Raw genomic sequence first — 18,536 nt, 5'->3', positions numbered from 1 at the left:
AAAGCCATGTTTTACAGATTATTCTATGTATCATTGCTATGTAAGAGTTCCACTTGCTGAGTTTTATACTCATTTCAGTTATTTCATGTGATGCAGATAAGAACGACGGACCAGAACGTTGATTGTGGCCCGGAGTCATATGCATACGAAGTTGGAAGGAAGATGTTATTTTGCAAGTATTTTTGGATCATGATCATAGGAATGATATTTTGTATTTTATTATATCATTTGAATGATCATTTATTTACCTTTAAACATTTTATGGTGATGTATTTTGAAACTCCTTCCATTTGATAGAAAATTTTAAATTCCGCTGCTATTTTTATTGTAAACGGGTCGAGGTGTCACAACAATGTTGGATGCTAAAAATTATATTCGATCCAAAAGACAAAGAAGTATGGTATATGGGGAAGTTGGTTGTCTGATGCGATATTTTCAACAACAATTATCTAAAAATCCATCATTTTACCATGCTAATCAGATGGATGTGGAGGAACAGATAACAAATGTTTTTTGGGCTGATGCGAGAATGCTAATCGACTATGAGTATTTTGGTGATGTTGTGTCACTAGATACCACGTATTGTACGAACCGTGCATACCGACCACTTGCTATCTTCTCAGGTTTCAATCATCATAAAGGAGCAGTGATTTTTGGTGCAGCACTTTTGTATGATGAGACCGCATCATCATTTAAATGGTTGTTCGAAACTTTTTTAGAGGCACACAAGCAAAAAAAGCTTCTCACTATCTTCACTGATCAGGATCAAGCTATGGCAAAGGCCTTACAGGAGGTGATGCCTGAGGTATTTCATGGATTGTGCACATGGCATTTGATGCAAAATGGCATCAAACACTTGGGAAACTTGATGAAAGATGGTTCTCATTTCTTAATTAATTTTAAGAGATGCATGTATGGCATTGACGATGAGACCCGATTCGAGGAGGCTTGGAGTGTTCTACTAGTACAATATAATATTCAAGAAAACACATGGCTGCAATTCACTTACAATATAAAGGAGAAATGGGCAGCTTGTTACATGAACAAGGCTTTCACACTTGGTATGAGAAGCACACAACTCAGTGAAAGTGTCAATTCTGATATCAAGAGTTGTATGAAACCCGACTTAGATATAATGCAATTTTTTAAGCACTTCGAACAGGTCTTGGAGGAAAAGCGGTACAATGAGCTAAGATGTGAATTTGAGACACGTCAAAAATTACCGAGATTAAAGCTAGAGAGTTCTCCTATGTTGCGTCAACTTTCTGAAATTTATACCCTCACTATCTTTCATCTATTTCAAGTAGAGTTTGTTTTGTTCGCAGCTGTTTACATAAAATATAAAAATGAAACTCAACCATTATTTGAATATGTTGTCGGGCGAATTGATAAAGAAGGAGAATGGAGGGTGTTAGGATTTATTTTGTCCGACAAATGCTAAAAATAATAAAAATATCAGAATAAAGTTAGGAATAGTAAATTTGTGTTTTGTCAGAATTAAATGTTGTGCCAGATGTTACAACATCTCGGACAACATCTACATGCAGCGGAAAATTAACTTTTATAACACAAATTGACTTGAAATAAATAGATGGACGAGATTAAATATGCACAAGTATTTATACTTGTGCGGTGCCTTATGGCAAAAAATAATCACTAGAAAACTCAATCGTTTACAAAAAACCTAACACTAGTGATTGTATCAAAAATCAATTTCCTCAACAATTTGAGAAAATAAAGCTTTCTAAAATAAATAACCAAAACAAAAATAAACGTAATCAAGAAAGCAAAACTTGATCCCGGAAACCACTATCAACTAGATGCAATCTTCAGTCAACATTGTTACGGATGTTGTCTATAGATGTTGGCACCATTCAACTTAACACGGGAATCACCACTCTAAACAGCAACGGCTTCGAGAATAATTTTTCTCTGCAAATCTCTGCAACGTGTGTGTATGTATGGTCGATATTGAAGCGGCGGCTATCAATGAGCTTTTCTTCTTATTTATAGGTGAAGAATCATATCTTCTCAAGGAAACCTAAAATACAAGGAAAGTGAGAGTTTTATTAGGAATAAACTCTTTTTAAGCACTAATACCATATCTCTTGAATTAAGATCTCATTATCTAAGGAAGGCAAAATCATATCAAATATTTGCTCAATCAAATTAACAAGGAAAACTCTATTAGGGAAATAAATAAAATATATCATTTAAAATCGAAATCTTATTTCCCTTCATTCTCCCCCTTTTTGCCTTTTTTGGACAAAATGAGATCAAACTCATTTATCCTCGTTAAGATCAAATCAACTCCCCCTGAAAAAAATACTGTTAGTACGTGGTGTTGTTAGAATTGTTGGCAACACTTTACACAACACCTGCAACAGTTCCATTGACAGTTAGAGATATTAGCCAAGACAAGAATACAAACAGAAATATTAATAGACAATTAAGAGCAGAAATAGAAACATTTAAGCCAACAAAATCTAAACATCATCATCTTCATCCTCCTCATCCTCAGTTTCTTCATCCTCACTGTCCTCTTCCTCTTCATCATCCTTGGTCCCTGACGGACCAGCACCAGTTTGATCATCTCCCCCTTTTTGTCCATGAACGACCATATCTAACATGACACTGATGGCAGTAGCCAAACTCTCATAGTAGGCCAAGTCGGCCTTAGCCTGGGCAATTTTCTTAAGAGCATGATTGAGATGGGTATGGGCACCCGCTACGGTAATCTTCACATAACCAGGTTTAGGTGGTCGAGAGGTAGACGCAGGAGATGGTCTAGTAGCAGTCGGTGCGTTGGATGAGTCTTTCCATGGAAGGTCAACTTTGCGGTTTCCTTTGAACAGGGCCTTGGCAATTTTGATTGTTTCTCGGGAATCAGACAGACCCTCGTCAACATTGCGAACAAACCCTTGAGACACCAGTATCCCATAGATCAGACTGGGAAATGGGAGTTTGGATGACTTTAATCCCCCATCAGCATACTGCATCACAGTGTAAAATACCATACGCCCAAAATTAAGAGTGCCATTGCCAATGGCAAACAGAGTCAGTGCTTGAGATTTGGTAACCACCGTGGTGTTTGTGGACGGCGTCCAATTCCGGGTGGCAACCTTGTGCAGGACAGAGTATAGGATCATGAGTTTAGCAGCTGAGACCTTGTGTGGATGGACAGGGAATTTGCCAATCAATCCACCAGTTAGTACAGAGACTACCTCATCAAGATCTGGTGGAGGGCCTTCAGGAACAGATGGTGTGCTGTAGTAATCATTAATGATTTGCGGGTCAAAGTTATATATCTTGTTCCGTACAAAAACCTTGCCAAATTTGGCCGATCTTGGATCACTGACCCCCGATGAGAGATTGCCATAGAATTCAGCCACAGCTTTATGGCAATAGGGCAATACAGATGAGACGGTAGAGAGCAGACCACCAGTTTTAAGAAACTCGATCAAATTGTTTCGGGAGAAGGCTGCCATATCAGCGTTGCGTTCTTCAACAAACTCCCTGTTGGTATAGAGATCCCAGTTGGAGAGTGACTTCTCAGTATAAAACTTGGAGTTGTAGCTACCGTCTAGATCATACTCGCTAAGATCAGTGTTGTCAGAGGTGTCGGCAACATCGTTGACAGTATCCTCGTCCACTGCCTCGTTTGTTTCAGGGGCTTCATTGACTGCAGCAGGAGTATCAGCAGAATTGCTGGAATCAGTGGACTTTTCAGTTTCTTGGGGAGCAACAGGAGTGACAGGGGCGTCACTTTTCTGATTTTTCAGGTTGGCCATAAATTGGGCCAACGTGATTCCTTCTGCAGTGGAGGGAGAGATCTCTTGTGGAGGAACATGGGTTGTTTGCTCAGTGGTGTTAGTGGCATTGATGGAGGTAGAATTGCCTTCCGTAGGCGGAGGGGCACTCTTCTTGCGGGCCACAAACTCATAATTCGCATCATCAGAGTCATCACCGGAGGTGTCTGCTGGATCAATCAGCGAGGGGAGAGTGTATGGCTGACCCTTGTATCGGAAACGTTTGCCCGGCATGAGGTCTGGGTTATACCAGCTTGTCGTTTTGAGCGTCTTTTTGGAGGAGATGGAGGATTGAAAACCCTAATGATAGGTGGGTTATCAATATCCTGTGGATTACCAGGCTCACCTGGCTGAATAATCTCCAGGGCACTGCGTCTTCAACAGCAAGTATCAAAGGTAGCGGCGATTCCACAGTGGGTGTTGTAACAGATGTTGTCGTGCTGGGGGCAACATCATCTGTGTTTCCCATTTCACTTCGAATATCATGGGGGTCAAATCCCTTTCCTGCCATTGATGGTAGATCGAAAATTAATTTATGAACAGCGAGGAAAGTAAAAAAAATTTTGAAACAATGAAATATTCCTTCAGAGAGAAATTTCGAGATGCCGCTGTGAAATTTAGAGAACCGATTAAGTAAACAGAGATGAATTAGGCGGTGTAACTCACATAGATAATAATGAGCGCACAGTACAACGGTAAGAAAATTAGTAACAGATTATTCAAAAAGAACAACGGGTAGAAAAATAACCGTTACTGCCTTCAGAGATTATCGCAATAATTTTGTGCAATATCAGTTCAAAAATTAACTCCAGACATAAAACCCACATCGAATTATAGCTCCACTTACCATCAAGGTGCACATTAATTCGATTTCCTGCAAAGATTGGATTTGTCACAAAACGTCTTTGTTGTAATACAAATAACCTCATTACCCAATTCACACTGTTATGTTTATGCATGACTTATGGATGCCTAAAAACAGAATGGAACATAGATAAAAACATGAGAGCAAATATGAGATATGTTTACAGATGAAGTGTTGTCACAAATTTTGGCAACATCTCCAGTCAACACCCATAGTTCCTGAAAACAAAATTTGATAATTTTCACACTCAGTGACTTAATAATCTTTTTAACCTAGAAGTGGTAGCTCCCACACTAGAGGAACAGTCTTCCTTGGACTCTTCTAGGTAGCTTTTTTTCATTTTCTTCTATTTCTGTGTTAATTTTAGAAGGGGTAGCTCCCACACTAAAAGCACAGCCTTCATTGGGCTCTTTTATGTAGCTTTTTCCATCTTTCCTTCTAATCACAGACCCATCACTTGATTTTTCAATTTTACTTCGTTTACTTGTCACATTCGTTAGAGTCAAGTGACCACACTTCAAATCTTTCTGTGACTAAGTTCACATGTAAAGGTGTGAAGTTTGATAACAAGGAATTGTAGGTGCAACAGAGAATTATGCTACACATGTTCAACACATCATATCACAGTATGAATGCAATGCAGAATGTCTAAGTCCTAGAAATGTATATGCAAATGAGATGTTGTCCGAGATGTTGTAACATCTGAGACAACATCCAAGAATGATTAGGCAGAACACATGCTGAGAGATTTTCGAAGGTTGGAAAATCTCTCAAAATCCAATGCTTTGGTGAATATGTCGGCCAGTTGGTTATTTGTATCAACAAACTCCATTTGGATCAATCCTTTCTCTACAAGATCTCGAATAAAATGATGTCTTATGTCAATGTGCTTTGTTCGAGAGTGTTGTACTGGATTTTTTGAAATGTTAATTGCACTAGAATTATCACAATACACGACTAAGGATTCACTTTTAAGCCCATAATCTTCTATCATTTGATTCATCCATAAAAGTTGGGTGCACGCATTTCCAGCTGCCACATATTTTGATTCAGCAGTGGAAAGTGAAACACAGTTCTGTTTTCGACTATGCCAAGAAATCATATTATTGCCAAGATAGAAACACCCCCCAGAAGTGCTTTTTCTATCATCTAAATCCCCAGCCCAATCAGCATCAGAAAATCCTACTAGGTTTGAGTTGGCTCCATGTGTATACCATAATCCTAATTCAATTGTTCCTGCTATGTAACGTAAAATACGTTTAACAGCTTTCAAATGAGAAATTTTAGGATTGGATTGATAGCTAGCACATAAGCAAACACTAAACATGATGTCAGGGCGACTGACAGTCAAATACAGGAGGCTACCTATGATGCTACGATATAAGGTGTTGTCAACATTTTCGGCAACATCATCTTTGCATAATTTCTCACTCGATCCGATAGGAGTTTTCATGTGTTTTGGGTTTTATTTGCAAATTTCTTAATCAAATTCTTAGCATACTTGCTTTGACACAAAAAGATGTCATCATGCATTTGTTTAATTTGCAAACCAAGAAAGAAATTTAGCTCACCAACCATGCTCATTTCAAATGTAGATGACATGCACTCAACGAAATCATCAGCATGCTTTTGAGAGAAAGAACCAAAGATTATATCATCAACATATACTTGACAAATAAGAATCTCACCTTTGGACTTTTGAATAAAAAGAGTTTTGTCTACCTCACCTCGTTTGAAGTCAATTTCGAGTAGATATTCAGTCAATCTCCCATACCATGCACGTGGTGCTTGCTTCAAGCCATAAAGTGCCTTCTTCAACTTGTATACATGATCCAAATGGTGTGGATCCTCAAAACCCTTAGGTTGTCTAACATACACTTCCTCACTCAAAATACCATTTAAAAATGCACTTTTAACATCCATTTGAAAAAGTTTGATTTTCATGTAGCATGCAACGGCTAGTAGTAGTCTGACTGACTCAATACGGGCTACAGGAGCAAAGGTCTCATCAAAATCAACCCCCTCAACCTGTGTGTACTCTTGAGCAACCAATCTTGCTTTGTTTCTAATGATGTTTTCAGACTCATCGGTTTTATTTTTGAAAATCCATTTTGTACCAATTATGCTACCATGGTCAGGAGGTGGAACCAAGTCCCACACATCATTTCGAACAAATTGCTCAAGTTCATCATGCATAGCATTAATCCAAAACTCATCTTTCAAAGCTTCGTCAACATTTTTAGGCTCAATATTTGATATAAAACATGAAAATCTAACCTGTGAGTATGTAGAACTCATGCAAATCAGTCCAGCTATTTTTCGATAATCAATCTTTTCTTTCTTCCGAGTTTGAACATCTCCACGCATGTTTCCAATTATTTGAGATGATGCATGGTTTTTTTGAATTTTGCTTGGAATACTCGATCCATCATCTACTGTATCATCATTGCAATGCGGTTCTTCAGATTCAGTGTCTTCAGTGTCACATGTTGTGCCAGATGTTGCAACATCTGGGGCAAAATCTGCATTTTCCAGTGAGATTGGATTGTCCAGAAGGTCTTCAACGTCATCTTCAGTAGTTTTCCTCTTGAGATCTGCACAATCATCAAACACCACATTAATGGATTCCATAATAGTCCTAGTTCTTAGATTAAACATGCGATAAGCTCGACTATTTGTGGCATAGCCCAAAAACAAACACTTGTTGCTCTTTGAATCAAACTTTGCAAGTTGATCCCTGTCATTCAAAGTGTAGCAAACACAACCAAAAACATGAAAATATTTAAGGTTAGGCTTCTTTCCCATAATGATTTCATAAGAAGTCATGGTTGAACCACTTCTTAAATAGACTCTATTCGATATATGGCATGCTGTATTAATGGCTTCAGCCCAAAAACGCTTTGATATATTCTTTGAGGCTAGCATCACCCTTGCCATTTCTTGCAGAGTCCTGTTCTTGCGTTCGGCAATGCCATTTTGCTGTGGGGTTTTTGGTGCTGAAAATTCGTGTGAAATACCTTTCCTGTCACAGAAGGATGAAAATGATATGTTTTCAAATTCTTTACCGTGATTAGTTCTGATCCTTCTCACTTTTAAATTGTGGAAGTTTGAGATTCTTGTGAGTAATTGTTTAAACACATCATAAGTGTCCGATTTCTCCCTAATGAAGCTCACTCATGAGAACCGCGAGAAATCATCAACACACACAAAAGAATACTTCTTACCTCCAATGCTTTCTACTTCCATGGGACCCATAAGATCCATGTGCAGTAATTCCAGACAGCATGTTGTCCCAGATGTTGGCAACACTGGGTGCGACACACGCGTCTGTTTTCTCTTTTGACAATCTCCACACACATATGATATTCCAGATGAAAGATTAGGCATACGTCTAACTACATGGTACTTACTCAAGTTCTTCAAGGTTTTGAAATTTGCATGTCCGAGTCTTTGATGCCAAAGGTCAAGTTCGATGATTTGCACATGTTTGTACGAAAGTTCCTCACTTATTTGATAGCAATTATCTGAAGACCTTGTACTTGTCATTATGCACTTGTTAGATTCATCAAAAACTTCACAAGTATGTTTATCAAACTTAACAAGCAAATTATCATCACACAGTTGGCTTATGCTTATCAAATTTGAATTTAATCCTTCAACATGAAGCACATTGTGAAGCTTTGGTAGTCCTTCAACTTTCAAAGTACCATTTCCAACAATTTTTCCCTTAGCTCCCCCTCCATATGTAACTTTGCCACCTTTTTGCTCAACATAATTGGTGAGACATTCTCGTGATCCAGTCATGTGACGGGAGCTTCCACTATCAAAGTACCAATGACCTGCAGTGTTAGTTTTTAACGAGGTATAAACAACTTTACAGTGAGTTTTTACCTTTGAGACCCAAATTTGTCTTACTGTAGGTCGATGGTGGGAGGTGTTGTGGAAAGTGTTGGACAACATTCGGGGCAACATCCGACTCGACTTTTGATTCTTGCGATCATCCCTGAGTTTAAAACAGTAGGGCCTGATATGACCAGACTTAAAGCAGTAATGACCTACATACCTGCGTTTTCTTTTCTTAGCGATTGGTGCAGTAGGTTGTCTTTTTGATGAAGAGCTTTTGATTGGTGAATTGGATTGTGGTTGTGGAGATGTATCAGCTTTTCCCTTCATAAAAACCGTAGACTTGGAATATTCACCTATTTCAAACACACTGTCTTTGAACCCTAAGCCTTTCTTGTCATCTCTTCCCATCAAAATATGGATTCAAGCTTGGATGTGCTTGAATTAAACTTGGACAAGGTTTCTGTAACGCCCCGAAAATTTAAAAGATCCACGCAAACCACATGCATGCAATTATTAAATTCCTTGTATATTTTAATTAATTTTTTTAATTGCATTAATTAATTATTTTGTGCATTTTGCATGTTTAAAACATATATTTCTACATTGTTGCATTAAAATGTATTTTTAAAGGGTATTCGAGTTGCGATCGAGGAACGGAGACTGGTGGCTGAAAAATAGAAAATATTTTTATTAAATAGTTGTGTTTAATTATTTAAAATACGGGTGATGCTTTTTTCTTATTTTTGAAAATATGGGATTTTGAGGTGATTTTATACGTCGGGACATAAATTTTATCGGTGTTGGTTTTTTAACAAAAATACGAACTTTTAGGGCAACCCGGCTAATAAATTCACAAACCTATTTTAACAAAACTATTTTAATATTTTAATTAAATCTTAATTAAGACAAATGGGCCTAAGTTTGGGGCTTAGTGGGCTTAACATTAATTAAGGAGTTAATTAGTATAAATTATGTAAAACACCCCATAACCTACCTTATATGCACGCCACTTTTCTTGAGCGATTCAAATTCTCCCTTGCAACAATTTACAAAGCCACGGCACACACCTATTTCATCAAGGGAAAGTTTCAAAAAATATCTAGGAAAAACATCAAGTTTGCAAGGGTTCCAGCCAAGGTCGTCGTCGTCGTTCTTCGCAATCGTCAACGTTTATTCGTGCGTTTAAAACGCAAAGGCACGTCATATTCTCCTTTTACTCATCTTTCACACCATATTATGTGTTTGATACATGATTGCATGAAAAACATGATACAACTTTTATATTTTCGTTTTTATGGTTATACATGCACAAAACAAGAGTTTTTCTTTTTTAAAACTCTTCATAATGATGCACAAAGGGGCTGCCATGGTAGGGGTACTTGAAAGGATGTTTTTCCACATGTTTAAGGGTCCCTAGGTGTATGTTTAAAGGCTGAAAAAAATAGGAAAGGAATAAAAACGAAAATAGACTCCTTAAGGGAAAGGACTATTCGACTAGGAGTCTTTGAGGGTCATAGCTGCTAGATGCGGTTAGGGAGGGTCCACTAGACTTAATTGGGCTGCATAGGAGGGATGGGTAGTGGCTGGACATGGTGGTTAAGGGCTGGAGGCGAAGCTAGCTTAGGTTCGAATCATATTAGGACTAGGACTCTTGTGCAGAAAAATTCAGTAGCTTTCTAGGCATATTCAATGGACTTAATGGGCTGGAATTTGGTCAGATATGGGTTAGTTAGGTGTTATTAAGCTTTGGTTCAAGTTTGGTAAAGTTCTGATTAAGTTTCGAGTTCATACGAGTCAAAACTGGGAAGTACGTTTAAGTTTAAAAACGAATAAGCAGACGTTTCAGTTGGTATCAGAGCAAAGGTCCTGTAAAAGGTTGTGCCACCATCAGCGCCGGAAAGATCAGTCGTCAAGCCTCAGTCTGTAAGTTTACATGCTTTATATGATTTTATGATGTTACCTGCATAATTATATGAATCATATGTTTACGTCACATGTTTAATAGCTTTATGATAATATATGATTTTTATGCTTTAGAATTTTTATACGTGATACGATACGAAATGAAAAATTATTTGATTTTAAAGCATGTTGGTTTGTGGTGGAATTGGACTATGTGATTTTTGGGTTTTAGTATTGACGTTTTACTTTTTGGGCTATAAGTTAATCGTGAATTTTATGAATGCTTTGGGACATGTAGATTTTCTAAGAAAATATTATGATTCATGGTTACTAGACGAATTAATTTTTGGGAATTAGACATAAGTGATAATTATTCAAGGACTGCGATGATCTTGGGAAGTAAGAAAATGTATAAATTGGGATTTTAAGTTTCATGAAAGGTAAGATTGGTGATAGGAAATGATTTTTGGGTAAATAAGTTTAAAATTTCGAAATTTATGTTATGGGAAACCTGTCGAAGGAAATAAAGAATGCCAAAAACTTATGGTATAATGGTAGGATTTTCGAAATTTTGGGACCAATGTGATATTTTTTGGGAAAATTAAGAATCTATTTTGCAATTATTAAGAAATTTGGGGACTAGTTTAGCAATAAGCGATAATTTGATGGTTTAATTGGTAGGAATTTTCGATGATTTGGGCTTGTAAGAATATTTTGAACCTTGGGATAGTGTTATAAGGAATTTTAATCAGGGGTTTTTAAGCAGATGCGTTTGGGATTTTATAATTTAAATATGATAAGTCGACGAACATTTTTGGGTATAATATAGGGAAAGTAACATACGATAAGTGTGGTCATCCATTTCGAATATTGGGAATTTTAAGAAAAGTTGAAATTTGGGGTTATAATAGTATAGCACTAAGTTATTATGGGTTTTCTTAAGTTGTAAATTGCAAATAAGGATTTAGAAGACAAAATTAATTGGGATCAAAAAGACGTAAGGACATTCTAGAACTTAAGTTTGATCAGAGTAGCGCAGCGGAAGCGTGGATTTTTGGGATACTAGGACTAAGACTAAACTTTGGATTATCTAGGATAAGCGAATTTCGAGGACGGAATTCAATTTAAGGGGGGAAGATTGTAACGCCCCGAAAATTTAAAAGGTCCACGCAAACCACATGCATGCAATTATTAAATTCCTTGTATATTTTAATTAATTTTTTTTAATTGCATTAATTAATTATTTTGTGCATTTTGCATGTTTAAAACATATTTTTCTACATGGTTGCATTAAAATGTATTTTTAAAGGGTATTCAAGTTGCGATCGAGGAACGGAGACCGGTGGCTGAAAAATAGAAAATATTTTTATTAAATAATTGTGTTTAATTATTTAAAATACGGGTGATGCTTTTTTCTTATTTTTGAAAATATGGGATTTTGATGTGATTGTATACGCCGGGACGTAAATTTTATCGGTGTTGGTTTTTTAACAAAAATACGAACTTTTAGGGCAACCCGACTAATAAATTCACAAACCTATTTTAACAAAACTATTTTAATATTTTAATTAAATCTTAATTAAGACAAATGGGCCTAAGTTTGGGGCTTAGTGGGCTTAATATTAATTAAGGAGTTAATTAGTATAAATTATGTAAAACACCCCATAACCTACCTTATATGCACGCCACTTTTCTTGAGCGATTCAAATTCTCCCTTGCAACAATTTACAAAGCCACGGCACACACCTATTTCATCAAGGGAAAGTTTCAAAAAATATCTAGGAAAAACATCAAGTTTGCAAGGGTTCCAGCCAAGGTCGTCGTCGTCGTTCTTCGCAATCGTCAACGTTTATTCGTGCGTTTAAAACGCAAAGGCACGTCATATTCTCCTTTTACTCATCTTTCACACCATATTATGTGTTTGATACATGATTGCATGAAAAACATGATACAACTTTTATATTTTCGTTTTTATGGTTATACATGCACAAAACAAGAGTTTTTCTTTTTTAAAACTCTTCATAATGATGCACAAAGGGGCTGCCATGGTAGGGGTACTTGAAAGGATGTTTTTCCACATGTTTAAGGGTCCCTAGGTGTATGTTTAAAGGCTGAAAAAAATAGGAAAGGAATAAAAACGAAAATAGACTCCTTAAGGGAAAGGACTATTCGACTAGGAGTCTTTGAGGGTCATAGCTGCTAGATGCGGTTAGGGAGGGTCCACTAGACTTAATTGGGCTGCATAGGAGGGATGGGTAGTGGCTGGACATGGTGGTTAAGGGACTGGAGGCGAAGCTAGCTTAGGTTCGAATCATATTAGGACTAGGACTCTTGTGCAGAAAAATTCAGTAGCTTTCTAGGCATATTCAAGGGACTTAATGGGCTGGAATTTGGTCAGATATGGGTTAGTTAGGTGTTATTAAGCTTTGGTTCAAGTTTGGTAAAGTTCTGTTAAGTTTCGAGTTCATACGAGTCAAAACTGGGAAGTACGTCTAAGTTTAAAAACGAATAAGCAGACGTTTCAGTTTCAGTTGCCTTTTGAAGTTCTTCTTTGGTCTTACCAAGTTCCAAGTCTTTTTTGCTCAAAATTACTTCAAGTTTGGCAACTACGGATTTTAGTTCAACGTTCTCCTTCATGAGACTTGAGTTCAACTTGTTTCTTTTGGCCCAATCTTCAAACAGCTCTTCATAAAGCTTTTGCACACTCTCAAGAGTGAGTTCTTCATAATCACCTTCTGATTCATCATCTCCACTCAAATTTTCAGAAGTTGTGCATTTCAAACATACTGAATATTTGCAGATGTTGCGGCCAGGTGTGGCAATACCTAGGGCAACACCTAAAGGATTCACCTGCAGCCAGCAATTTTCTGTAAATAGTGCAGTCAAGGAGGTTTGAATTTCTTCATCAGTGGATTTCTCCTCAGCATCGGATTCTTCATCGCTTAGAGACACATTGTAGCCTTTGTTTTTTCGCAGTCGGTTAGCACATTCATTGGCATAGTGTCCAAAGCCCTTGCATTCTCTACACTGCACCGAATCGTATCTTTTTGAACTGAATTGTCCCTTGCCTTCATTCCGTGGCTGAAATTGTTGCTTGGCAGGGTACTGTTGTGACTTTTCAGGTGCAGGCAGGCTAGGAAATTTAGATGGTTGTGCATTCTTCTTTTTATCTCGGATTCTTTTCAAGTAATCACCAAATTTTTTTGTGATAAAGGAGATAGAATCCTCGCAGAGATCAGAATCATTGACTTCTTGAGATATTTGAAGGAGTTCATTGCAGGAGTCATTTGAAGCTTGGAGTGCAATTGTCTTCCCTTTATCCTTCTTCTGCATGTCCAAGTTCATCTCGAAAGTACGTAATGAACTGATAAGGTCTTCCAATGCCATCTTAGAAGTGTCCTTAGCCTCATCTATTGCGCAACTTTTTATGTTGAATCTTTCGGGCAGAGAACGGAGGACTTTGCTAACTAGGCGCTCATTTGAGATAGCTTCTCCAACACTGAATGCCTCGTTAGCAATTTCCCGTAGGCGACGATCATTCTCAAGTATGTTCTCAGATTCTTCCATCCTCATCATCTCGAATTTGGAAGTAAGCATCCTTAATCTGGTTCGTCGCACACTCTCAGACCCTTCACAGTGACTTTGGAGAATATCCCATGCACTTTTAGCCGAAGTACAGTTTGTGATTAAACTGAACATGTTCATGTCAACCGATGTAAATATAGCATTCAAAGCCTTTGAGTTGTGGTTCGAATTTTGCACTTCATCAGCAGTCCAGTCAGTTTCAGGCTTTGGCCGTTTGTCACCCTCTTGATCTATCATGACTGGTGGAGTCCATCCATTGATGACACGCTGCCATGCCCGTTCATCTAGAGATTTTATATAGTATCTTATTTTGACCTTCCATAGGCTGTAATTGGTACCATCTAGAACTGGTGGTCGAAGTGCTGCGCTTGCAAATGAATTGTCCATCGGATTAGTTCTGTCAAACAAAAACAAAAACCAGAATCAGCACTTAGTATATCAAGAACCCGCTCTGATACCACTTGTTAGGATTTATTTTGTCCGACAAATGCTAAAAATAATAAAAATATCAGAATAAAGTTAGGAATAGTAAATTTGTGTTTTGTCAGAATTAAATGTTGTGCCAGATGTTACAACATCTCGGACAACATCTACATGCATCGAAAAATTAACTTTTATAACACAAATTGACTTGAAATAAATAGATGGACGAGATTAAATATGCACAAGTATTTATACTTGTGCGGTGCCTTATGGCAAAAAATAATCACTAGAAAACTCAATCGTTTACAAAAAACCTAACACTAGTGATTGTATCAAAAATCAATTTCCTCAACAATTTGAGAAAATAAAGCTTTCTAAAATAAATAACCAAAACAAAAATAAACGTAATCAAGAAAGCAAAACTTGATCCCGGAAACCACTATCAACTAGATGCAATCTTCAGTCAACATTGTTACGGATGTTGTCTATAGATATTGGCACCATTCAACTTAACACGGGAATCAACACTCCAAACATCAACGGCTTCGAGAATAATTTTTCTCTGCAAATCTCTGCAACTGTGTGTGTATGTATGGTCGATATTGAAGCGGCGGCTATCAATGAGCTTTTCTTCTTATTTATAGGTGAAGAATCATATCTCCTCAAGGAAACCTAAAATACAAGGAAAGTGAGAGTTTTATTAGGAATAAACTCTTTTTAAACACTAATATCATATCTCTTGAATTAAGATCTCATTATCTAAGGAAGGCAAAATCATATCAAATATTTGCTCAATCAAATTAACAAGGAAAACTCTATTAGGAAAATAAATAAAATATATCATTTAAAATCGAAATCTTATTTCCCTTCAGATGGTGACATTTAATCCTAGCACAAAGATGATTTCATGTAGTTGCCGAAAATTCGAGATGACTGGATTATTGTGTTGTCATGCTGTGAAAGTATATGATGTGCAGAACGTAAAAAAACTGCCAGAGCATTATATCTTGAACAGATGGACGAGAAAAGCTAGGAGTGGGGTGGTACACGATTGCATGAGCAATGAAGTCGAAGAAGATCCCAAACGAGAAAGTACAGAACGATATAGAAAACTTTGTATGATGCTCGTAAGACTGACAACCGAAGCCTCCGTCCACCCATCAACTTTCTCTTTGGTGCATAATTCGGTATGTGATCTAACCAAGCAAGTCATGGAAATGCGTTTGACTGAAGTGAGCCAAGACAACAATAGTGGTGTCAGGACATCATCGATAGGACCTTCTATGATACAAGCAAAAGGATTCAAGAAAAGAAATGGTGTGAAAAAGTCAAGAAGGTTCAAGAGTTGGGTAGAACTTCAAGCAAAACGAAGAAAAACAAATTTGAGAGTCGAGGTAAATTAACTAATATTAATACTTTTTGAAATAAAAATTATCTAGATTTCTTATTTTTACAATCATTGTAGGACATCGGAACACATGATGAATTACCCGTATCTTGTTCAGCACCTCCGGTACCTCATGCATGTCTTCAAACAACTGGAAGTCGATTCAATTTCACTGAATTATTAATGATATGAACTTTAATGATATTTAGAAATTTTTTAGTTGGTAAAAATTTTAAACCAAAAAAATATTAATTCTTATATGGTAAAATTGATTTTATAATATTTATTCTTATTTAATGTATGCACAATTTGATCATCCTCACCATTTTCTTGAAGCCATGGATTTCAATGGAGATATATCCAATAATGCTCTTGAGTAGTTTTTTATTTAAAGAATAGCCGATTAACATTGTTAGTTGAAATGAAGTTTCAAAATGTATGAATTATTTATTTTTTATGGAAATGTGGTGTTGAATTTTAGTTTTTGATATTGCATGATGGAAATGTTCTAAATTTTAATTTAAGCATTAACATGTTATAGTTTTATATTGTTAAAAATTTTGTTCATTGGAAAAAAATTAATAATACTCATCAAATTCGGAAAAAATGATACGATTTTTCACATGTAAAAATTTAATATAGTAATTTTTAATTGCAAAATTATTAATTTAACATAAAAGAATTAAAATGTTTATATTATTTCATATAAAATTGTTCAATGTTTGTGGAAGATGTAAAGAAACCGAGGAAAATAGAAGAAAAACAAAAGAGAATAAGATATGAAAAAAAAGAGAGAAAAAAAAAAAAAAAAAAATTCAATGTGTGCACAGGCAGTAGGCGATCCGGTTCCCAAAATGTGTTTAACTTTGCACATCGTGAAATAAATCCGCGGGCAAGTGTGGAGTGGTCTAACTTGTTTGCCATAAATTTTGGATTTTTTTTAATATAAAATAATCTTTTTAAAAAAATTTATTTTAAACAATAAATAGAAATTATTCAATCAAAATAAAATTCGGCAGATTGTAATAATTTTACAAAACTTTTCAACTTGTGATATTTTTATAATTATTTTATTTTTATATTATTTTTTAAAAAAGCACGATAAATTTAAGTACACAAGCATTTCTTCAATTTGCTTGTCATTATAACAGCATTTACTTTGGTACCAATACCCTCACATGGATTGTCATTTTCGTTCGAAACAAATGTTCATAATGATAAAACCAGCTCACATCTTCTAAGAACCGATCAAATAATAAAGATATTAATCAAAAAGTTTTTTTAAAAAATAAATATTTGATTCATACAAATTTTATACTTCGGAAAATTTAGAATCTTTATTCTTGTGCATAATATACAAGAAAACCGAAGAAAATCACATCACAACACCAAAAAGAATGAAGGCCTTAATTATATTTTTCTCTCTTGCGGTATTATATAAATTGTTTGTGATCAAACACTAACGCTACAGCGCTGTGAAATCTGATACTTAACTCCATGACCGACTATGATTCCCGTGCTATTGCTATTTCCAAGCTTAATACTAACGGGGCAGTTCACATGGATATGATACCGAAACGTTGTAAGGGACCCGACTTTCCATTTCAAGCGGCCGTCGATTTTGATCGTCATCTCGATGGGGGCGCCGCTGCTATTTACCTGGGAGAGTGCGATTCCGTTGTACGACGCGACTGGGGACGTCGCTCCCGTAGACAAACGGCGACCAGACGTTGACGTCCTTGTGACCTTGGTAGACCGGTGGGATGACGGTGAAGAAGGTGATCTGCTGGTTGCTGTAGGTGGCGTAGACGTACATCTTGTCGTAGTAAATGCCGATTCTGGAGTTGGGGTTGCGGGAGTTGATGGTGACTTGGACGGAGTTGGAGATGACGTTGGGGGCGGAGACGTTGAGAGTGAAGATGGTGGCGTCTTCGAGGGTGAATCGGGGTTTCTTTGGCTTGAGGATGGCCCAGATGAGCAGGACTGTGAGCAGGATGAGAAAGATGGAGAATAGGAGGCAGGCGCAGCACCGCAACACGGACTTGCGCTGCTCGTCCTTGTGGTGGCTGCACACCTCGCCTCGCATGGCTTCTGCGTCGGTGGAGTTCTGTTCGGCAGGGGAGGGGAGTGGTACGTGTAAAGTAGATGGGGTTTGGGATTTTGGGTGTCTGCTATTTACCTCAGATCAAATGAAATCACGTCCATATAATTATAATACTTCAGATCAAATCATATAATTATAATAATATAATAATGTTTCAGGATATTTTTGTTTTTGTTTTTATTTTTGTTTTTGGGAACATATAGTAATGTCGGCAGAGTATGTCAATTTGAGACCAAAATTGCAAATCGAATTCTACAAAGATATTATTGGATTAATGTATTTTAAATTTATTGATTTTAAATATTTTTTTGCAGTTTTAAAAAAACAAGATAATAAATTTTTATATTTATATAATATTTGATGTTAATTATGATAAATTTTAAATTCATTCAATAATTAAAGCAATTGAAATCCATTCAACTTTGTGTAATTAATGTTTATCTGAGGTGGGGTTTGCATTTTGCAAACTAATTTATATATCCGGAGTTTATCGATTGCGCATAAGAAAATACATATATATTTCCATCATAGAATATATGTCTATCTCAATACTCCGTTAAGTTTGAGGAGGGTTAGTGTGTTCGTATGGTCAGTTTCTTTTTTTTTTTGTTTTCC

At 36.5% G+C, this 18,536-nt stretch overlaps 2 protein-coding genes and 1 pseudogene across 2 annotated transcripts; 1 reads left to right on the top strand and 2 right to left on the bottom strand.

Annotated features, from left to right (window-relative positions):
• The first annotated feature begins 397 nt into the window (after positions 1 to 397).
• LOC142537417 (protein FAR1-RELATED SEQUENCE 5-like) lies at positions 398 to 1,441 on the top strand. The gene has a single exon (XM_075642939.1). It carries the CDS (start codon positions 398 to 400, stop codon positions 1,439 to 1,441), a length of 1,044 nt encoding a protein of 347 aa, XP_075499054.1.
• A 3,319-nt stretch (positions 1,442 to 4,760) lies between these two features.
• LOC142537416 (uncharacterized) lies at positions 4,761 to 14,394 on the bottom strand. Its single transcript, XM_075642938.1, has 8 exons — positions 13,248 to 14,394; positions 12,984 to 13,157; positions 8,382 to 8,513; positions 7,892 to 8,246; positions 6,250 to 7,696; positions 4,992 to 5,207; positions 4,839 to 4,892; positions 4,761 to 4,781 (listed from the first exon to the last, which is right to left on the bottom strand). The coding sequence occupies exons 1-8, from the start codon at positions 14,392 to 14,394 to the stop codon at positions 4,761 to 4,763; spliced, it is 3,546 nt and encodes a 1,181-aa protein (XP_075499053.1).
• Positions 14,395 to 17,197: 2,803 nt separating this feature from the next.
• On the bottom strand, positions 17,198 to 18,015 carry LOC142527443 (NDR1/HIN1-like protein 1; annotated as a pseudogene).
• Positions 18,016 to 18,536: the final 521 nt, after the last annotated feature.

This window comes from Primulina tabacum, chromosome 2, assembly GCF_025594145.1.
Source record: "Primulina tabacum isolate GXHZ01 chromosome 2, ASM2559414v2, whole genome shotgun sequence".
NCBI lineage: Eukaryota > Viridiplantae > Streptophyta > Magnoliopsida > Lamiales > Gesneriaceae > Primulina > Primulina tabacum.
The sequence above is the reverse complement of the archived record's forward strand: the minus strand, read 5'-3'. Positions and strand labels throughout refer to the sequence as shown.